Source organism: Hyperoodon ampullatus (genome assembly GCF_949752795.1).
Source record: "Hyperoodon ampullatus genome assembly, chromosome: 16".
NCBI classification, from domain to species: domain Eukaryota; kingdom Metazoa; phylum Chordata; class Mammalia; order Artiodactyla; family Ziphiidae; genus Hyperoodon; species Hyperoodon ampullatus.
The window spans coordinates 71889282-71911821 of NC_136929.1; the positions used below are offsets into that span (position 1 = coordinate 71889282).

The window sequence follows — 22540 nt, forward strand, 5'->3', positions numbered from 1 at the left end:
CCTTCCTTGTTTTGGGTGACTCCTGACGATTCGTCAGGTGTTTCGTAGAGAGTTCCTCACCTGTGATTTGTCTGATCTTTTTCGCAGGATTAGCCTGGGCTTATGGGTTTGGGGAGGAGGCTCTCAGAGGTAAAGGCCCTTCTTATCACATCATACGGTCAACTATAACTTGTCACTGTGGATGTCGACCTTGGCCACCTGGCCGGGGCCGTGTCTGTCAGCGTTTAAATCACTGTCCTGGGATGCTGACCTGGGATGCTGTTCACGGTGTGGGTGGCATCCTGGGAATCCCCTTGGGTGTGTCCCGTGTGAAAGTCGGAGGCCCGGAGCCATATGTGCATGGGGGCCCCCTCCTGGCATGTGTGATCAGGAGGGCATCACGTAGCACTTTGGGCCAACATTTTGGTCCAGAGGAGAAGTGCTTCCCCGAGTAGCGATGGTTACAAGGAGCCCTAACTTGTTAGTAATTCAACGCTTTTCTGCTCTGGACCTAACTCTGTGTTAAAGTGGAGACGGCTTGACCCCTGCCGTCTCAGAGGAGCCCAGGAAGGTCTCTAAAAGGCATTGTCATTGCTATTCAAGGCCTCTGGGTCCTAATAATTACATTAAAATGTGGTTTGGTTCTCTCTCCCCAGCAGCCCACTTGGGATGGCGTCCTGCTTTTCCTGGCAAATCGCCCGATTATTGAGGGCAGGAACGACATCCTTAATGTGCGCCTCTCGCGCTCTTTCTGCCCCTGGAAGGCTCTCGGTTAAGAACTGAAATCAGTGTGGAGGCTCAGAGACCAGAGTCCAGGCGGCCGGCGCGTTGGCCTCCGGGTGTTTCTCCCGCTGGTTAAGCCTGAGACCGGGAAGCCGTGGGTGGGTGTTGTGACCGCGGGTCGTGGAATCATGACGTGCGAGGCCTTAGCTGTAGATGACGACACGGGGACACCTCGCCATCCGTGCTGCGCTGAAGGGGGTTAATGGGGGAGAGCGGGGCGATGCTGAAACACACACCTTTGTTCTTTCTCTCGGCAGGTTTGAGCTGCAGGATGGGGTGCAAGGTGCTGGTGGGCATCGGGCAGCAGATGCTGCGGCGGAAGGTGGTGGACTGCAGCTGGGAGGAGAGCCGGCTGTCCCGCTGCCTCAACACGTTCGACCTGGTGGCGCTGGGGGTGGGCAGCACGCTGGGGGCCGGCGTCTACGTGCTGGCCGGGGCCGTGGCCCGGGAGGACGCGGGGCCCGCCATCGTCATCTCCTTCCTGGTGGCCGCGCTGGCCTCCGTGCTGGCCGGCCTCTGCTACGGCGAGTTTGGCGCTCGGGTCCCCAAGACGGGCTCGGCCTACCTCTACAGCTACGTCACCGTAGGCGAGCTCTGGGCCTTCATCACCGGCTGGAACCTCATCCTCTCCTACATCATCGGTAGGTCCAGGAGGCCCGGAGCCTGCCCCCTGCCGCCTCGGTTGTTCCCACCCCAGCCGTGGGCCGCGCCCCGCTTGGCTCCCTAGACACACAGAGCCTGGTGCCTCCCTGGCACCTGCGCCTCGCTGAACTGCTACACAGTTTCCCTTTTCCTCTAACGCAAGTCGGAGGCCACCCTCGGGCATCACTGCCCTTGCTTTTTAATGATCAAGTACATGGGACGACCTTAGTGGGGACAGGCCAGGCCAGCAAGGAGCCAGTCCTGTTCGCACGATAGACACAGGATCAGTAGGGTGTTTGTATCTAGTTTAAAAGGACGTAGTCTCTTTCAGTATTTTTTTCTGATTACTTGAGTAAATACATCCCTGATACAGAAAAATTTAGGAAATGTAGAAGAGTGCAAAGAAGAAAGTAGAAATTACCCACTCTGACAGCCTGGAGAAATTAATTCTCTTATTCATTCATTCTTCTAGCGAACGTTTATCAGGTACCTCCTCTGTGCCCGGCATCCCGCTCAACGTTAGACCCCGTGGAGGAACAGGGTGACCTCCGTTCATAGAGTTTAGGGATATTACATGGTTAATATTTCTGTGAACCTAAATGTATATTTTTCTGTCTAGTGTGTCTCTATACTGGTAAAACAATATATAGTGTATATTTTTCATAGCGTTAGTTATTTTTCCATAGTAATATTCTTATTTTTTTCTTTCTATAAGTTAGTTTATTTATTTATTTATTTATTTTTGGCTGCGTTGGGTCTTCATTGCTGTGCGCAGGCTTCAGTAGTTGTGTCATGCGGGCTCAGTAGTTGTTTTTTTTACGCAGGCTCAGTAGTTGTGGCTCGTGGGCTCTAGAGCACAGGCTCAGTAGTTGTGGTGCACGGGCTTAGTTGCTCCGCCGCATGTGGGATCTTCCTGGACCAGGGCTCGAACCCATTTCCCCTGCCTTGACAGGTGGATTCTTAACCACTGCGCCACCAGGGAAGCCCCATAGTAATATTCTTGATGATGTACCATTATATAGATTTATATACAGATAATTGATTGGGTGCCTTTGTGGGGTATTTAGATTGTTTCCAGCTGTGTTGTTGTTATAAATAGTAAATTACTTAATGTCTTTGGCATAAAAAACAAAAAGCTGTGCACTTTCCTTTAAAATGGTCTAAGAAGCAGAACGTCTGGGTCAGCGGGCCTGCGTATTTTCAAGGCCCGTGTGGCCTGTGGTCCTCCTGACGGCCAAGGGCCCCTTTTCCTCACGTCCTTGCCGACTCTGGACTTGGCATCAGCATTAAAGACAACCAACCAACCAACGAAAACACCAAAAACATAGTCTTTTCTGTTCGATAGGTTTCAGTGTTATTCTCTTTATGTTATTTGTATTTTGATTACAGCCGAAGCTGAGCACATCCACTTAAAAGAAACAAACGCCTGAATGTAAGAATAACTAAAGGATACGAATGGCCGGTCCGCAAACAGAAATAATACAAATGGCCACTAAATGTTCCAGTTCTGTTTTAGCTCTTTGTAGTAATATTGAAAAACCGGGGCGTGGGATGAGTTGAACCCCGCTGGCTTCCATGCCCGCCCTCTGGGAAGCCGTGTGTGGTGCTGGGCCTCCGCCTGGGCTCCACCAGGTTCCCTGGGTGACACCCTCCCTTTCTTTCCAGCACCTGCCGAGAGCTTACTCTTCTGGGTTGGAAAATAAAATTCCTAATCACGTTTTTCTCAGTGCAGCACTAAAAGTTGCAACCATACACGCCCTTACAAGCTGCAGCCTCTCAGTGCGAATGCAGCTATTTTAAAGGGGCCATTATGTTTCCAGAGGATTTACCTGCGAATAAAACAGAATGGTGAACGTGAAGCGCCTGCAGCTTCTGGACCCGCAGGTGACGACGGGGTCTTGGCCAGAGTGGTATTCTCTTGTGAGACGCACCCCCGTGCTACTGCAGGCGGTTCTCGGCCTCACCTCCTGAGCAAGGGCAGCTTCTCTATCAAATGTGTTTCTTTTAAAAGCCACGATTCAGAGGTGGGGAGGGATAGGCAGGCAGGAAAAGCTGGGCAGCCCTGTTGGTGGCGAGCTGGCCTCTGGGGCAGGAGAGGTAGTGACCTTTTTCTTCACTGGGTTGTGGCGTTAAAGGACAGAACTCATCATAGGCTGGCTACTCGGGATGAAGAAATGTGGTTTCCTTTTTGAGTTGTTGGAAAAACACTTAGCATGAGACCAGACGGTGAAATGGAGTGCTGCAGGTCACTCTGGCCAAGTTGTGTGGAAGATTCAGACCACAGTCACCAGCAAGGCCCCCTTTGAAGATAAAGAAACTCTTTGTGGATATTGGAACTTTAGCGACATTTCCCGAGAAGCATTGCTGGAAAAGCAGTGACGTCATTCAGATGAAAAGAGAGAGGGAGAGCAGTCAGCTGCTCTTGGCCTTGGAGGTGCTGGACGCCGCATCCGTTTGTGTTCCCGTCGGGCAGACCCTCGGGGCCACGGCCCGCGGCAGGTGTTGGCCGCCCGGGCCCAGAGCAGCAGAGGCAGGGGTGAGCAGGGACTCGGCTGCTGACGTGGAGCCAGCCCCGAGCCGCTGTCCTTAGTCCCCTGCAGCAGGAGGCAGGCCTGTCAGCTCTGCTGCTGGGGTCTTAGGGGAGCAGCTTCCTGAGGAACGTGGCCCCTGCTCACTGCAGCCCAGGAGTGGGTCGTGAAGTCGCCTGAATGGTTCGCCCTCAGGAGTTCTTGTCAGATGCGATCAAATAAGTAGCACTCAGTACTGTCAGAGCGCCGCTCTGTGCTCAGGGTAACGTTAGTTTGTTAGACTTTTATTGTCATTGACTTACGTGTACGTTCGCAACGCATGCTATGCACGTCGTATTGATTGTGATGGAAAACGGGTTTCTCTCCAGGCTCCACTTCTCGCGTCTCTGCAAACACTAACTGACCCTCACTTCTGAGGCAGCACGTCCCAGGGTCCGGCGGCTGCCGCTGGACCCCCGTGCGCCGGCCGCCATCCCTGCGCAAGTGCCGCCCGTGCCGGGCTTGGTGACAGGTGCTCCGTTAACTGTTTCCCTTCAGTTTCGTCTGACGGTGTGTTTCGTGGCAGGTACTTCGAGCGTAGCCAGAGCCTGGAGCGCAACATTTGACGAGCTGATCGGCAAACCCATCGGGGAGTTCTCGCGGACGCACATGGCCCTGAACGCGCCCGGGGTGCTGGCCGAAAACCCGGACATATTTGCCGTGATCATAATTCTCATCTTAACAGGTAAAGCCACACACCGGAAGGCACTGGGTTGGAGCGAGGGGTCCAAGGTGTAGGACAGGCTCCCATTAAGTTGCTTCCTTCCTTTTCTCTTTCTCCCATCCCCCCATTTTCTTCTCCTTTTTGTAATTGATACAGACATCTTTTTTGTCAAAATGGCTTCTTAGAGATTCACGTAGGATTGACCTCTTGAATTGGTCGAGTTACGTGTCATTTAATTAAAAGAGAATCTCAGGTGTTTGCGTAACTGTTTGTGGAATAAGATCTTGTTAATGCTGCAGGCTTTTTGATACAGAAATATAAATTCTTTGGAGTCAGCGGATGACTACTTGGAAAAGGAAAGTTGGCGTTTGTCAGCCAGGGCGACGTGGAGGAATGAGGGCCTCAGTGTTGGCGAAGGCTCGGGTGGTTTACACCCAACGGCCGGCAAAACACCCTTTAAATAAATAAGCTTCACCAGGAAGTTGCTGGTACAGAATTTTAAAATCGCAGACATGGCTTGAACACAGCTGATGGCAGCTTCTTAGTGACACTTACCCGAGCCTCAGCCACTAGGATGGGAGTTTTGTTTATATAAACATTAAGCTGAAATGCAGATAAATTCTCCTTTGAGGTTAGAAAATCTTGGATGGGTTTTAAAAACAACGTGCCGTATTTTACGCACCACATAATTGAAATCATTCTGCACAGGCCAGTCTCAGCAGTATTTCTGGTCCAGCTGGCAGGAACATGTATCAGAAATTAAGTCTGCATGAGTGAGATTTTCATAAACACGAGAGGGAGGGACGCTGAAGAACAGACACGGCGGAGAAGTGTTCCCTGTGATGAATTGCTCGATTCTGTCCTAATGCCTGTTTTTCAGAATTCAGTCTATTACATAGAGCGTCTTGTTTTAAAACGTATGAGAGACCTACACGGCAGGGCAGTAGTTTCCAATCAGGTCGGTGGTCACGTGTCACCAGGCACCCTCCCTGCCTCTCTTCTTGCCCAGCCGAGAGTTCACTACAGAAGCGTGCCCTGCGGCAGTGCTGTCACGTGGCTCCCGTGGGTTTTTATCATTCGGTGTCTTTTTTTTTTTTTTTTTTTTTTTTTTTTTTTTTGTGGTACGCGGGCCTCTCACCGTTGTGGCCTCTCCCGCTGCGGAGCACAGGCTCCGGACGCGCAGGCCCAGCAGCCACGGCTCACGGGCCCAGCCGCTCCGCGGCACATGGGATCCTCCCAGACCGGGGCACGAACCCGTATCCCCTGCATCGGCAGGCGGACCCTCAACCACTGCGCCACCAGGGAGGCCCATTCGGTGTCTTTATCCTGAGTTTACAAGCTGGCACTAGTCTAGCTTATACATTGTTCTTCGTGCGCTGAGTCCCAGGAGGACCCGTACGTGGCAGGGGTCCCACAGCCCAGGTGGCTGTCACTGCTAGCACCCCGTAGCAGTGAGTGCATGACTCCTTTTCTGGAAAACTCTCACCCTCCCGAGAAACTGAGCAAAGTGTCTCTTGGAGGAAATGAAATCCTGCCCCCGAGGGTGGCTCTCGGGGATGGAGGTTCAGGAAGAGGGAGGGCCTTGCTCTCGGGGGCCGTTGGCTGACACGTCGCTGCCTCTGCTGTTCCTGGTGCCCCTGGCCTGGCGTCTCAAGTCCAGAGGGGATCTGGAAGGCCAGCCTTGATGGCTTTGTTCAGCACCCCCTCAGATCTTGGTTATTTTGATCCCTGCCTCTAGAATGAGAATTAATTCAGTCCCATTTCCTCTTTGGAGGTCTGACGCTGCTTGGATTCTGTTTAAGTCACCCTCTCGTCCCCGTCCCCGTCCCCATCCCAGAAGGACTTGCCTGGTACGAGGTTAACGCTGAGAGAGAGTTTCTGTTGATGCACTTTCACAGGACTTTTAACTCTGGGCGTGAAAGAGTCAGCCATGGTCAACAAAATATTCACGTGTATCAATGTTCTGGTCCTGGGCTTCATCATGGTGTCGGGATTTGTGAAAGGATCAATTAAAAACTGGCAGCTCACGGAGGAGGATTTCCAGAACACATCTGATCACCTCTGCCTGAACAAGTGAGTGTGGCTCTGTCTCTGGGTGCGTGACAGGCATGAGGTTGGTGATGCCGTCGGCTGTGACAATACGAGTCTTTTTTTAAGTGTAATTTGAACTAGTATGTTTTGTTATTATTTAATTGGTTTTTTTGCAGTCAAGTAGCTGAGGGTGTTTTATTTGTTTGAAGTTTGGGTTACGTTTTCTTTCCTTGTACTTGACTGCACACTGTATGACTAAGGAAGATGTTGGGGAAACAGCATCTTCGTTCTAATTCCAAAATTGTGCATGGTTGAGGATCACTGTCAGACTCACTCAGGAATCCCTCTTCCCTCATACTCTGTTTCATGACCAAGCTCTGAATTTTGTTTTCAGAAAAGATTTTCTCTGCAGCACCATGGTGATAACCATTTTTTAAATTTTGAAATGACTTCCTATTTAATAACCTAGAACAAAGAAGAAATATGTGGAACTTTTATCACAGGCCTTTATCAGAGGTTTTCAGAATTACTGAAGTATCAGAATGTGATTATAATAATCTCTTTCACTCGCACTCAGCTTGTGCTGCGTCAGCCCTGAGAGACCGTGGCCCCGTCTCCCTTCCGTAACTGGGGCTCAGGACACCCAGGGCTGGAGGCAGGTGCCTGGCCAGCTCCCCAGGCTTCTAGGTGCACCCTTACCGACAGGCTCATCTTATCCAGGAAACAAAAGCCAAACATCGAAACGGGCCTTTCTGATCTTTTTTTGTCAGATTTTTGGGTAAATTTTAGGGTCCTAGGATGGAGAGTGGGGAGTTTTCATTTTGTATACAATTCTGTTTTAATTATGGCTAAAGGTTAAACTGCTCCGATGAAGAGACCTTCCTAAAAGTGCAGAGGCTTTCAAATGATGTCTCAGGTCCTGGAATGAACAGTCGGGGGGGCTGGCCAGCGAGACCACACACTGGCTTTCAGGAACCTGATCATCCGCCTGGCTGTCCCGTCAGCCTTGAGGACGCCGTCCTCGTGCGCCTGGTTGCATCTGGGCTGTGGGCACAGGCATGGCCCGGCTCTCGCACAAGGGGACAGAGTGTGAAGACAGCGCACTCAGATCCGGAAGACCTGTCCCCACCCGCACGGGCACCCGGTGGCGCTGTTCACTTGGCGCACGGGAGGCAGGGGCGGCTTAACACATGCGTTTCTCCACCGAAACAGTTCACCCTTTCTAACCGCGGCACCTCTGGAAATGCTTGTTTTCAGACATGAGCCGCTGGTAAACGTGCAAGACTGCATTTTGGTCCCGGGCGGGCGGGGACCGCTGCGCCTGGCGGGCAGCTGAGCGATGCTCTGAGGGTCCCGGGGGAGAGGCTGCGGTCGCTGGTTCCCCCCCTTCCTGACGGGCACCCTGCCTTGCGGTCCCTGCCTCGCACAAATCAGTATTTAGCCGGGGCATCTGGAAAGTGCTTGGTGGCCCCTTGCAGCCCTGGCCATGAAAAGCAGGGAGGCCTGTCGCCCAGGAGTGTGGTGGCTGTGACAGCTGTCCCAGGACCGTTCACCACGGGTGGGGGGCCCGGCCGCAGCGGGGACAGCTGGATGGCTCCTGTTGGGGACCACGGAGCGGGCGCTGGCCTCTTGACTGTGGCTCTCTCTTCCAGTGACACGGAGGTGGGGAAACCTGGTGTCGGGGGGTTCATGCCCTTCGGGGTCTCCGGTGTCCTGTCGGGGGCAGCCACCTGCTTCTACGCGTTCGTGGGCTTTGACTGCATCGCCACCACAGGTACGCCCGCCCCCCTCGGCCCACCCGGGCCCACCCGGCCAGGTCGCTGCTCCCCTTCCCGGGCGCGTGCGTGCCCGTCGCCGCTCTCTCCCTCCTGAGTACCGTGTGCGTTGGCACCGTCCTGCTAATCTTCCGCTTCATCACTCCCCGAGCGGCAGGCCCGACGGGAAGTGGCATCCTGAACGAGACCGCCGGTCCCCTGCGGGCCGGGAGGATGGCACCGTACATAGCTGCAGCTGATTGCAGACCTGTGCGCCCTCCGGGAGAAACAGGGCCGCTAAAAACACCGTCGTCCTGGTGACTGAACAGGCTGGGCTCCCGGGCCTCCCGCGTGTTCTCTGCTAAAGGCAGCGAGTCTTCCTTGCCGGCCATCAGTGTAAAGGCCGAGAACACTGTCCCTGGGCTTGTGGGTGTCGTGGTCTGTGGTGCTGGGGGAAGGCCCTGGTCCCCACAGGGCCACGTGCCATGGGGTGGTCCCGAGCCCCCCTGGCTGACCCCTTGCTCCTTCCAGGGGAGGAGGTCAAGAACCCCCAGAAGGCCATCCCCGTGGGCATCGTCGCGTCCCTCCTGATCTGCTTCGTCGCCTACTTCGGGGTGTCGGCCGCCCTCACGCTCATGATGCCGTACTTCTGCCTGGACAAGGACAGCCCCCTGCCAGACGCCTTCAAGCACGTGGGCTGGGAGGGCGCCAAGTACGCAGTGGCCATCGGCTCCCTCTGTGCCCTTTCCACCAGGTGAGGAAGCGGAAACTCTCGGGAAGGCGGGTTTGCTGTGAATATTCCTCTCGTCCCTTGAAATAGAGCCGAACCCCAGCCCTGATCGTGTGGCTTCTCCCCTTGTGCTGCTGTCCGTCACCCCAAGGGCTGTTTATGTTACTGACATTTCATCTCGAAGAACCTGAAGCCCACATTTTAGCGCTATCTACTCAGCAAGGTCCTGGTTCTCTGTCCCCATCTGTGGCCACTGGACCAGGCCGCCTCTGTGAACACTGTCTTTTGGCCCTTAGTTTGGCCATAAAGCAGAGACTACCTTGAAAAGGGGAGCACATGCCTTTTAATGAGAAACACTTTGATGTTTTCTGCTGGCCTGGACACACAGGAAGTATTTGCTAAAAACTGATTGACCACAGAGCAATCCTCATGAAATGCAGCGATGCTTTTATTTTCTGTTTGATTCAGCTAGAAATAATCACGGGAATAAATACAAAATTTCTCTTGCGTAAAACTATGTCTAGCTGCCACGCTAGTTTACATTACACATCTCCCGTTCCTGTTAGACTCTGCAGTGAGTGCTTTTCCGGGGGTTGGTGTGTTGGGTCCCTGTCTTTTAGGCACGGGCTTCACCGTTGGGAGACAGCTCCCTCTCCTCAGTGGTGAACACGCATGCCACGTTACGGTGCCTTTATTCCCAGGAGATATTTTACGGATGCATTTTGCTTTTCCTCCCATCTAGCCTTTTAGGGTCCATGTTTCCCATGCCTCGAGTTATCTATGCCATGGCTGAAGATGGGCTGCTGTTTAAATTTTTGGCCCAGATCAACGATAGGACCAAAACACCAATAATCGCCACGTTAACCTCAGGTGCCATTGCTGGTAAGAACTGGAATTTCATGTGCCAGTATTTTAACAGTGGAGTTATTATCCCCCAGGGAAATATCTTGAATTGTGCTGGTCTGAGAGACGTTGTAACTGGTTTTTTTTAACTTTGGGTTTTTACTCTTGTACGTGGTTTATTTCAAGGTAACTAAGTGCCTTTTTGACAAAAGGCAGAAGCCAGTTTTACAGAGGATGTGATGGAATTCTCAAACAATTTGTATTTTTAAATTATTATCGTTTCATTGGACAGAGCTTAGAATACACGCTGTTCCTTCAAAGCCCGGTGTCTTTCCCCTTTTCTGAATGTCCCTGAGCAGACCTTGGTGGGATGACATTTTACACAGTACAAGCCAAGTGACTTTTTGTTGGTACTGGAAATTCACCATCCGTGTGTCTTAGCTTGTGAATTCTCTGGAAAGTGAGAATCCCTTATGATCGATGCTTTATAAAACGTGTCACCTATTCCCCAGGGGACATTGAGGGTGTGGCTGGTGAAGCCATTCGCCCTGAGTTTATAAACAATGGCAGGTCCAGAGGAGGCTGATTTGACCGCATATCGGGTCCCTCGCCAAGAGGACAGTTCCGAGAGGTGAGAGCCGGGGGCTAGAGAACCCTTGGAGCTCTGTGTGTGCCATGAAAGCCATGGCAGCCCCGCAAGGAGACTGTGCTTTTTTTTTACGTTTCCTCCTTGAATTGCGTTTCATAGCCCAGGAGGCAGGTGCACACAGATGAGAAGCGGAGGCTCAGAGAGGTAAAGTGAGGCTGCTCTTGCCCGGTGAGTGCAGAGCTTGCCTCTTGGTTCCTGGTTTGTTTTGGGGCCAAACTGGCTGGTTCCTTCCAGCCCACGAGGAGAGCAGTGGGTCTTCTTGGTAAATGATGACACGTGATACCAGTCACAGTTGTACCACGGGAACTTGTCAAATAGCCTTGGGTGAGGCGTATGACCATCTTAAAGAGTGAACTGTTGTTAGTAGCATTTACGCCCTTAGCAAAGTGTGCTTATAGTTTTTTGGATTAATATTATATAATGAAGGAAAGCCAATTTTTCTTATTTTACACATTTGGTATGTGAGTCTGCATTCTTGAGGGTGATGGCAGTGGGGAGATTAAGGGGCACCATGTGTCAAAATGTGGCCAGTATGTTTAAGGGATTAAGGGATTGGAAATAGTGTTTTTTCAGTATTTACTTGTAATTTGATTGTATTGAAGACTGGCCTTAATTTCCTTCCTGTGCTGATTAAGGGACATCGAACTATAATCTTTAAAGTGACTGTAGAGTACTCACATCGCCAAACCAAGGGTTTGCTTTTTCTTTTCGTTTGGCAGAGGTGGTAAATAAGTATTTCGTTTTCTAAAATCACCTCACATGGAAGAAGTTTGGCTCGAGTTCCTCGGAGTGGGAACGTAGGCATTTGTCGCACACACAGGGGTATCCTCTTCTAATTATCCAGAAGGGACTCACTGCTCTTTAATTCTGTTTTCTAGCCTCAATTTGAATTTGTTTTAGTTGCTGTGGTCTGTGTGGGCTTGAGAAATATTTGTGGAAAAGTTACGGCTTAGTGTTTATGTTTCAACTTGTGTTGATTGCGTGTGATTTGAAAATATCCCAAAGTAGATCCAGCCAAGTTATTTTTTAAATGGGAAACTTGACACATATACCCACATAGACATGCATACTCTCATAAAAATCTACAAAAGATTTTCAAAGAAGCATGAATGTTTTGTTTTGCTTGACGTGGGGTCATGGTGAAGGGACTGTATTGTCTGGGAATAACACTGCTTTCCATGCGCACCTTCTGGGTTAGAATCCTCTGTTGAGGGCAGTGGACTTGCCCCCAGCCGCCTCCTCATCACTGTTGCCTGTTGATGCAAGTCTCTGGTGAATGCTTGGGGAGGCCAGCGGCTGTCTGGTCTGCCTTGTTCAATGGCACATACCTAGCACCCAATGACTGGCATGCTCACGAGTGCCATTAGATGAGGGATGAGGGATGAATGGGTGGATGATGGAAGGATGGATGGATGATGGACGGGTGGATGATAGGTGGGTGGAGGATGGATGGATGATGGATGGATGGATGATGGGTAGATGATGGATGGGTGGGTGGATGGACGGATGGATGGATGATGGATTATGGATGGGTAGATGATGGATGATTGATGGATGATGGGTGGATGGTGGATGGCTGGATGATGGAGGGATGGATGATGTATGGGTAGTTGATGGGTAGATGATGGATGGATGGATGGTGGATGGGAGGTGTATGGGTGCGTGGTGTATGGGGGGATGGATAGATATACACGTCTGTCTATGCGTCTGCGTGGTGTAGGGGAAGACATACCATAAGAAGCTAGCTCAGAGCCTGACTCTTCCACTTAATAGCTGTGTGACCTTAGGTAAGTCTCTCAACATGTCTGAACTTCACTTTCTCCATTTGTAGTGTAGGGATGGCTGGCCAAATTGCCATGAGGGTCAAAAAGGATCATGTTGATAAAAGTACTCTCCTTATAAATGTTAATTATTATTACTGTCTGTTGAGAGCTGCGTATATGGTTAATCCTGAGCTTTTCTCCCCTTTAAGCAAAGTCACAGTGGTTTTCCATGGAAAGGGCCGGGGAGAGCAAGGGGGAAAGCAGAAGCAGCACCCCTCACACAGCCTGGGTCGCAGGTGGGTTGTGGTTCTGGCTGGCTGTGGAGGGCCATGCTCGGTCCTGACGTTCGTTTCCCCCCCAGGTGTGATGGCCTTCCTCTTCGACCTGAAGGACCTGGTGGATCTCATGTCCATCGGCACTCTCCTGGCCTACTCTTTGGTGGCCGCCTGTGTGTTGGTCTTACGGTAGGTGTGGCTTTCTGGGTCCCAGGACAGAGACGCCTGCCAGCCTTCTTTTTGGCAGTTTGTGTCAGTGGTTTATACAGTGTAAACTTCAGGCTGCGGACAGCTCCTTTGGGACCCGCCTGGGAGAGGGTGGCATCTGGTGGTTGAAAGCCTGGCTACAGAGAATATCCCTGAAGAGTCCGGGGTGGCCCCACCTGTCTCTCTCATGGGCCCTGATTCTTCTGGCTAGATGTTGGGAGGGTAGAGACAGGTTATCAACCCGACTGTTGGGCCTGGATCCTTGGATCAGAATTTTTGAAGGCTTAGGGTAACGATTTCAGTTTGGTCCAGGTTCTGGGACAGAGAGGACTGGGGTCGGGCCCTGGTGGGAACCGGGAGAATCCAAGACCTGTGAAACGTGGGTCAGTGTGATGCTTCCGTGGCTGCAGTGCACCGGCCCCAGAGTGAGTGAGTGCCGTTACAGGTCCTGGAGTAGCCAACCATGTTCAGGAAAACTCTCCCGGTTCTGGCTTGGAGTCCTGTCTGGACTGGGCCAGCCCCGTGGAGGGCCCTAATAAAGCAGTTCTGGGCCAAGGCTTGGTGTCCTGGGGTCCTCCGCTGCCACGGTGCCCCTCTTTTCAAGCACACCCCTGCTGCAGTTTTCCTTTGCTCTGGGAGACAGGGCTCTGCTGCCTCACTCCCAGGAACGACCCCAGGTAAGGGTACATGATGAGAACAGATACTCGTGGAGATGCTCAGTGTGGTCACCTGGGGAGGGCCCCCCACTTCCTCAGGGGTTTATACTTGCCAGGCCGTTGATTCCATCCCTAACGTGCTCTACAGCTGATTACCTGGCTTGAGCCTCAGTAGTGGTTCTGGAGAGTCAGCTAGAGCTAGTTTGCTAGTTTCCGACCACTTCTTCCTTCCCAAGAGCTCAGTGCTAAAATGTGAGTTCCACTCCACTGTCTTAACTGACCGAATGGTATTGTATGAGTGAGTCAGTGAAAAAAGTGGTTAAATATCTTTATATTCGCTGTTAGATTATATGCAGAATAATTCATAGATCACTCCGTTTTGCAAAGCGGGTAGGAAAGATCCGACCTTTGTTCATCTTGGCTGGGAAGATAAGGAGCCTCATTTAAAATGAGTGTTTTTCACTTGCAGGTGGCTTGTGTCTTGGAAATCATGCCACAGGCTTGGTCCTTCACCCAGCTCTATATTTATTCCAAGGCACTTGGAGTTTTAAAATAAATTGATCCAATTAAGTCTTGCAAACACAGTCTCTCAAATTCTTCAGACTGCAGACACAGTTCTCTGGCTCTCTGCACCAGATAGGGTCCTAACGTAACTGCTTTCTATTTCTGTCTGTGCTGTTAGCCCCCTACAGCCATAGTTTTGTTGGAAGTGGCCTAATATCTTAAGCATCCAAGGGCCAGTGCTACTTTTCAGAGCAAGAGAAACTCTCGGGACCTTCCTCTGGGCTGGTTCATGGTGGAGGTCAAGTTGCCTCATAACAGAGACACCAAGGAGGGTGTTGCCCAGAGAGGTGGGAGCAGAAGGTGAGGCCTGGGTCTCCTGCTCTGTTTCTCTTTGCTGGAAAACGTATCGTTCTGATCATCCTCTTCCCGTTTCATGCCTTGTGTCCTGGGCAGCTTACCTTTGAAGGCTTACTAAGAACTTGAGTTAGCGTGTGTCCTTTTGCTTATTAATTAAAGCACATTACGATGGTCAAGCAAACTGCTGCTTTACAGGTATCAACCAGAGCAGCCTAACATGGTATACCAGATGGCCAGGACTAGTGACGAACTCGATCCAGTCTACCAGAACGAGTTGGTGAGCACCAGCGATTCCCAGATGGGCTTTTTACCAGAAGCAGAAACGTTTTCTCTGAAAACCGTACTCTCACCCAAAAATACAGAGCCTTCCAAATTCTCTGGGCTAATTGTGAACGTCTCAACCAGCCTCATCGGTAAGAGCCTGTCCTTCCCTGTGCGCTGTTTGGGGTCTTGCTTATCCACAGGGGTGGGCAAGAGCCGGACTTGCCCTGGACCGTGACGTCAGTTATTCCATCCTAATTGGGGTTGGTGCCTGCAGAAACGGAGCCTCCCTCTCCATGGGTTTTGGGGGGAACTGAGGATATCTGCGTGTGGGAACTTGGGAAATGACTGAAGTGCGTTTCTCTCTCTCCCTCTTAGCCCTGCTGGTCATCACCTTCTGCATGGTGGCTGTGCTTGGCAACGGGGCCCTGGTAAATGGGGAGTTGTGGGCAGTCTTCGTGCTCATGGGCTCCGCCTTCCTCTGCTGTGTGGTCACAGCCATCATCTGGCGGCAGCCCGAGAGCAAGACCAAGCTCTCCTTCAAGGTGAGCGGCTCGGCCTGACCGGGCTGGAGGGAACCCCCCGGGAGGCTGTGCGCCTGGCACTCCTGCCGGGAGGCCGCCCTGCCTACCTGGGCTCTGCGAGGCCTGGGTGGGCAGAGGGAGGTGCTCGCTGGCCGGCCTCGGGGGACGTGAGCCTGGGGCTCCCAGGCACAGACGGCGCCGCTGAGAGAGGCCGGGCCCTGGCCCTCAGGTGGGGTAGCGCCCTGCGTTCTCTGGGCTTCTCATAAGTGAACGTTTGCCCTGGTGGGTCGCATGTCATCACCAAGCCTTGGGGATGACCAGGGCTTCTGCATTTTTAGATTCCACACACATAATAAGGTAGTTCAGTCTTAGAAATAAAGCAGAAGCCCCTCTTCCGGCCCCTTCAGGGGGAAGAGCAAGAGGGGAAGTTAGACGAGAGCTCACTTTGGCGATTAGTAGCGTAGAACAAGCTCCCACCTACTAGGATTTGCCTGCGGGGGTGTATTGGGGGGTGCTTGGGGTATGGGGTGTGCGCTGGGGGGATAGGAGTGTGTGCTGGGGAGACGGGGTGTGGGTACGGGACTGGGGACTGGCACTCAGCCCCTCCCCACGGAGACCTGGCCGTCCGTGTCAGCCTCGGGTGCGCTCTTCTCTTGGGTAGTTTGGCTAAATGACTCGAGCAGACGCCGTCCGTCCCGCGCTCTCCATGGCGTCCGGCCTGACGCTCCGCCTCCCTCCTGTCTCTGCAGGTGCCCTGCCTGCCGGTCCTTCCCGTCCTGAGCATCTTTGTGAACGTCTATCTCATGATGCAGTTGGACCAAGGCACATGGGTCCGGTTTGCAGTGTGGATGCTGATAGGTACGTGAGTTGTGGGTTTCGAGGTGACCGGCACGTGATGTCCCAGCGACTCCTGGAGGCCCCCAGCCCCGCCAGCCTGTGCTGAGCTGCTCGTTCGTCCTCCCTGCTACGGGCTGGATGGCTTGTGCCCTCCAGCCGCCCCCGCTTCAGATTTCAAAACACAGCGAAAACACGCGTAGTCAGCGGTTTCCTCTCTGACAGTGAGGAACTCCTGGTAGGCTGTGGGCCCTCCCCTCCCTTTTAGATAACTTTAAAGCCTTTGTCTGAACTAGTTACCTCGGGCCAGAGCTTGACTTTCTCAGAACGAGCCCGTGAGTCTGCTGTCCATCCCAAACAGTGGGCTGCGGGGACTGGCTGGGCCTGTGGGAAGCAAGGGGTCACCCTTTGGGTGCTGGCCCCATTTAGCACCGACCGTGGCCCCTCTCTGGGCCTCTGACAGCAGGCCCTGCAGAGATGGACCCGGGTTCCTTGTGTAGTGTCGGAGGCCGGGGGCCGATGCCCGGGAGACTGGCCTTGACCGGTCCGGGCCACTGACTAGAGCAGTGACCTCCAGGCCATGTTGCGGCCAAACCTCCCAGCCCCAGTGACCGCAGGAGTGGAGGTGGCAGAGGTGGAGGATGCCCGCTTCCGAGCATCCCCGACACGCTCCTGGGTTCCAGGGCTTTTGGTGGCTGGGTCCTTCCTTGTTCAAGGCCTGCTCTCCTGTGTCACTGGCACAAAGGTGGCCCCGGGGGGGCGGGATAGTTAGGGGCACGGACCTCTGTGGCCCCTGACACTCACTAGAATGACTAAATTCACGGGTTGCATGCAGTCCCGGGCGACCTGAATGTCTAAGTCACTGAGGTAGGGAGAACGAGGGCTGTACAGACGGCGCGAAGAGCCTGGGGAGCCCTGGCGCCCTTGGAAGTCCACGGTGGCGGGGACAGCGTGACTTCTGCAGGGTCTGTCCTGGCCCCCCCCAGCGGCCGCGGGGCACCCCGCCAGCTGGGCAGTGGATGAGGCTGCGGAACCAGCGCCCACCCCCGCCCCTGGGGCCCCGAGCCCAGCCCCTCGCCCGGCCTGAGGCCGCCCAGAAGGACGCGCCTTTGCCGAGCGTAGAGGCGACCCTGCTCGATGAGTCGCGCCCTCCTCCACGGGGGCCCCGCATGGGGCCGCCACCCATGGAGGCCTCACGGCGGGGCCGCCTGCAGAGGCTGCTGCGGGGACTGCTTCCCGGGACCCGACGGTGCCCGCTCACACCTGCTCTCTGCCCTCGGCCCGCAGGCTTCCTCATCTACTTTGGCTACGGCCTCTGGCACAGCGAGGTGGCGTCCCTGGCCGCCGACCCAGCAGGGACTCCTGACGGTCACTCGGACCATTGCAAGTGACGCACAGCCCTGCCCCCACGGCCCCGGCAGCACCTCGCTCCCCCCCCGCGCATGCACGGGACCCGCCCGCACCCACAGAGCACAGTGCCGCGACGGAGCGGCCCGCGGCCCGCGTGTCCTGCTCAGGCCGGCTCGCTGGGCCCATCACCTGGCACCTCCCAGCTGGGGCCACGGGGCCGAGGCTGCCCACCTGCCTCTGAGCCTGTCTCTGAGCGAGACAGCAGCCTATCTCCTCGCCGGCCGGGCACCCCTGCTGCTGCGGCCTTGGGCAGAATGGAGGTCACCTCCTCTCGTCACCTGAGCGGTCCGGCCTCCCTTCCAGGGACTGTGCTGGACACTCCAGTCCCCGCCTCCCCGCCCAGCCCTGAACAGTCGCCCCAGATGCCAGCCGAGCACCACGACACGGTCTGTCCCCAGCTGAGCCCCACGGGGCCGCCCCAAGCCTGAGGACAGCGGTTTAGTTTACTTAGGAAGGAAAACTAGACGGTCTCCTCCTGCTTCTGCCCTCTGGGCTGCCTCCAGAGGGGTCGTGAGGACTGTGATCTCCCGCCTCCTTCCAGGCAGGGGCTCTGGCCCCCCTCACACACTGCACACTCGGGCCGCAGGACCGGGCTCTGCATGGGGCCAGGGCGGTGGCTACTCCACCCGGACTTCCTGCAGCCACCAGCCGTCCAGGCCCCGGGCCGGTTCCTGCTGCTCTGGTGTGTCTCAGCGCCGGCCGAGTCCTGAATAACTGGAATGTGACACTATTTCTGTAGGACCCGCCTCGAGTGAGCCGAGCGGAGAACAGGGTTTTCTGTGGTCCTGGCTCCTCCCTGAGTCCTCCTCTGCCGCTTGTAGGTCGGTTTTTTGGGTCCCAAGGCCCCCGAGGCCGGCGTCCTCTCGTCCTAAGTGACGGCGTGGCCCTCCAGCTGCTTCTGGCCACTCTTGTGTCTTATCCTCACGTGGAGTCCTCCTGCCCGTTGCTGTGAATCAGTCACTCCACCAAATACAGTTGGCGGTTAACAGTGGCGCGGCACATGGCCAAGTGATTACCCCGAATTGTCCAGGGTATGGGGTCTGCACGTGACATGGTTTGGGGTCACATTGCTGTGCCTCTCGTGTGGGTGTGTGTCGTCCAGACGCTGTGGGTTTGTGTGCGGGTCGGTGACCCTGCCCTGCACCCCTGCCTCGGTGTCCGTGTGTCCTTGTGCACACGGCGCTCCCTCCCGAGGCCCTGGGGACACTCCTGGTAGCTGGGCCGAGCCTTCCCGAGAGAGTGTAATTCGGTAGACGGAAGGGCCCGTGTTGGCAGGTGAGGGGCAGGCATGTTGGGCTCCACGGGAGATGTAAATGCTGCTTTTGAAGCTTAGCTCCCTGTATCTTCCCCCTCTGGCCTTGGTCACAAACCTGGTAGAAGCCTGATGAACTGATGGCACTTGGCTTTTCTCCCTCTGCCCCAGAAAGTTCTTGGAGAAAAATGCAAGAATGAGTGAAGCAGCCAGATGGCAGGGTCAGCCTTCGTTCTAGGCTCTGGCCACTCTGGTCACTCGTGGAAGCTTTATTCTCAGTATCACTTGTGAATCTTCCAGCGGGAGGATTGTAAGAGCCCAAAGCTTGGATTTCCAAAGAAAGGTATTTAAATTTATGTAGCTTGGTGCTTGGTACAATATTTTGATAAATATTAACTTATTTTGTCGGGGTTTTGGTTGTCTGCTGTCTTCTTGGGGCCTGTTAGCCATTTGTTTGCTTGATTTGTCTGCTGTTTTTCCACAGAGGCAGAGAGCGTGAGGGAATGAGGGTGTCCAAGAAAGGTGGCAGGTTGAGAGGTGTTTTTTCTCTTTTTCGTTCTGGCTGAAATTTCCCCGTGTGACACCCCGCAGCAGACTGCACGACTGCCGTTTCAGCCAGCAGCGCTCGTGGCTCTCCAGCCGAGAAGGTGTGTCTCAGCATCTGACGGGGCGAGCGCGTCCTGACACGCGGTCCCCTTCCTCACCCAGAGCCGCGAAGTGCTGCGCAGATGGGCGGTGGCTGCCCCGAGAAGCCCCCCGCCCGCCCCCCCGGAAAGAGCACCTGGGGTCCCGGGACGGGGCCTGTGAGAGCGCGTCTTCATGCCGCTGCCGAGGGTTTTCTCTTCTGTGCGTGGGGCGGCGCCTCCGAAGTCAGTGGGCTTTCTGATCACACCCCTCCTTCCTGGCTCTGAGCTGGACACGCACACAAACACGTACACACAGAGACCTGCCAGACAGACACACAGACACACACGGCCAAAAGTAACCGCCGGAAGTGCCCGACGGTTTCACATCCCAGCCTCTCCCGCACTCGGTTCCAGGGCTTGGCTACGTTTTCCCTCAGAGTCAGAAGTTCCACATTTCCAGTGACGCGCCCGCAGGGGATACCGTGTCTCCTTTTATCTGTGCACCAGCCCCAAATGGTCACATTGGAAAGACCCGCTTGGGATGGGGAAGCGCCCCTCCCTGCGTGTCCACGGCCTTGTGAAAACCCACGCGGATCCCCGGGACCTGTGCCAAAGAGTGGGGGGGGCGGTTTCCGGAGAGGCAGTGAGCCCCGAGCCACCCCCCGGCCCGGGCAGGAGCTCGAGCCTCTGCGCAGCCCCCAGCTCACCTGCTCACACCTCCTCTGCCCAACTTCGGGCCGGCTTTGCTTTTACAAACCCAGAGGGCCGCGGGACGGAGCCATCTTTCCAGGCCGTCTTGGAGAAGCTGCTGAGTTGAGACTCTCGTCAGGGTCACTCGCATCTCCCCCACTCTGGGTTTTGTTCCGTTGAGTCTGTCTCCATCAGGTGGTCGGCTTCCTGGTTCCGTGTAGTTTGGACACCACGGGCCTCGCCCTGTGTCCACAGGTGACTGCGGCACTGTGGAGGCTTCTCTGCCCACCCCGAGCCCCCGGGCCCGTGGCACTCCCTTCTCCACCTCTGACACGTCTCTTCACACCTGGGAGGGGCGCGGGCCCAGCAGGAGCCTCGCGATGTGTTTGCTGTGCTTTGTGCATGGCGTCAGGGGGGCGGACGGCGGGAGGCGGGGGCGACCCGGGCTGTACCAGGTCTCCTCCCCTCCACCCCGTCCTCCAGGCAGGCAGGGTGAGTTGACAGGTCTTGCTGTCCTGCCTAGGGTGGCGTCTAGCCTGACGTTGTAGGCAGAGCTGTCAGCATCGGGTGTGTGGACACGTCTCCTAACGGCCCCACCCAGACTGTCGGCGAGCCCACGGGCATTTGAGCGGGCCTCACTGCTGGAGAAAAGCTGCCTGGCTTCATGCTGGGACCTGTCTTTCCTGATCTGGATGCCTCGCTTTGACACATTAAGAGCCGCTTGTTCTGTTGGCACCCGAGAACCAGCCCCGTGGAGACAGGAGGGAGGGGACTTGGTGCCAGGCCCGGTGGCCCGAGTGTTGTAGGACGGATGGAGAGGCATGACCACACTCTGGGCGCAGGCATGTGACGCTTGTGTGAGTTAAGTTCAGATGGAACTAAATATATGTTGTGCATAATTGTTAGGTGTAATTTAAAATGCATCTGTTTGCCGTGGTAATGAGAGTATTGTATGTAAGGCCTCTTAGGGAGAGCAAGATGTACATTTTATCAGACTCTTGTGGACTTTTTTGGGTGATGAAATGCTTTATTGGTCCAGTGGTGCAAGAAGCTACAGACATTCTGTATCTCGTCATCGTAGTTACAATACCTTATGGGAGGTTAAGGCAGAAAAAAAAAAAGTCAGCTGACCTTCCTGTTCATCACTATGGCCAAGTTTTTCTGTGCCCGTTGCTTCGCTGGGTGGCAGTGCTCTTTCAAGAGGGGCGTGGACTGGCCAAGGGTCTTGGGGCACAGTTCTCCGGAGCCCCCCTGGCCCACCTTGTAAATGTGTTGGAACTGCTGAAAACCCCTGTGAGATGAAAGACCTTGGCTTGAAGTCCAAATGGGATTTCTCCAAACAGTCAGGGAGGAGGGCTGGGAAGATGCATTCAGACTTTGTTAAATTATTAACAAGGTATATGATTTTGTGTTTCTTGATGACAAACTTTTTAAGTTTGGGACTTATTTTCCCATTGGAGAAGTTATATATTTAAGATAAGTTTCCTGCTTACGTTGTGCCTTTCAGCATTGATGGGTCTAAGGAGCACAGAGGGTGACGATCTTCTCGAGGGTTGGTTTATAATCAAACCTGAAGAGCTGTGGTTTCCTCAGTACACTTTCTTCTACTGAACGTGGAGCCATTATTAAGAGAATTGTGTTTTTTTATTATGTAAATTGTATAATATTTTTGCTTGTTTGATCTATTTTTCTAATAGGTTTCTTATAGTTTCTTATAATTGTGATACTAGATTTAGATTCTGACGCTAACTGCAAATCAGATTGGCCTCTGCTGGTCCCCCCGTTTTTATTTTAAGGACAAGAGTAGATGTCGTCCATCGCCTTTAAAAAATGTGAACCTCTGCTCTGTATCCCAGTTTTGCTGACAACACTGTGCATTGATACCATTCTTCATGTTGTAAAGTCGAGCTATTTTGTGGTACATCCTCTCATGCTTCCGCAAATCCTAATAAATTCCGTCTATGGCCTGGGCGTGCTCAGTGTGATCTCAGGAATTCCGGCAGCTCTGGGGGAGCGGAAGGGGGGGTGCCCCGGGGTGGGTGCCCCGCAGGGAGTTCAGATCCTGCTCTTTGCTTCTTGAGTATCTGCCTGCTTCCCCACAACCGGAAGGATGTCGCGTTGCCTCGTTCTCCTTCAGCCGTTTGGTGGGAATCCTCATTCCGGCTTTAGCGCCTCGGCCAGGGAACCCCTCGACCCTCATTTAGGATCCTCTGACGCTGTCTCCCCACCTCCCACTCTTTTCCGGACTTGGCTTGGGTTTGGGCCCAGAGGTCTTCCTGCCAGTGGGTCTGCGGGGCATGACGCTGCTCGTTTGCAGAAGGACGTGGGTGTCAGTGCAGCAAACCCCTCTGCCTTGAGCACTGGCCTTGCGTTTCCCGCCACACGCCCGCCACCCATCTGGAGGGTGGGGTGCGCGCAGGAGCGGGAGGGTATGGGGAGGGCTGTGGCTCTTCTCATAATCCTTGATCTCTCACCACCCCCCGCCCCGCTTGAGAAAGGAAGCGCTTTCTTACACAGGAGGCGCACTCAGTCAAGGGGA

The 22540-nt window shown here is 54.2% G+C and overlaps 1 protein-coding gene across 1 annotated transcript; it reads left to right on the forward strand.

The window, feature by feature from the left end:
- Positions 1–1033: 1033 nt before the first annotated feature.
- On the forward strand, positions 1034–17414 carry SLC7A1 (solute carrier family 7 member 1; the record flags this gene model as incomplete). The annotated part of the gene is made up of 11 exons (XM_079721593.1): positions 1034–1403; positions 4498–4656; positions 6534–6708; positions 8319–8440; positions 8952–9174; positions 9893–10032; positions 12767–12869; positions 14600–14817; positions 15044–15210; positions 15939–16047; positions 17311–17414. 11 exons carry the CDS (start codon positions 1034–1036, stop codon positions 17412–17414), a joined length of 1890 nt encoding a protein of 629 aa, XP_079577719.1.
- Positions 17415–22540: the final 5126 nt, after the last annotated feature.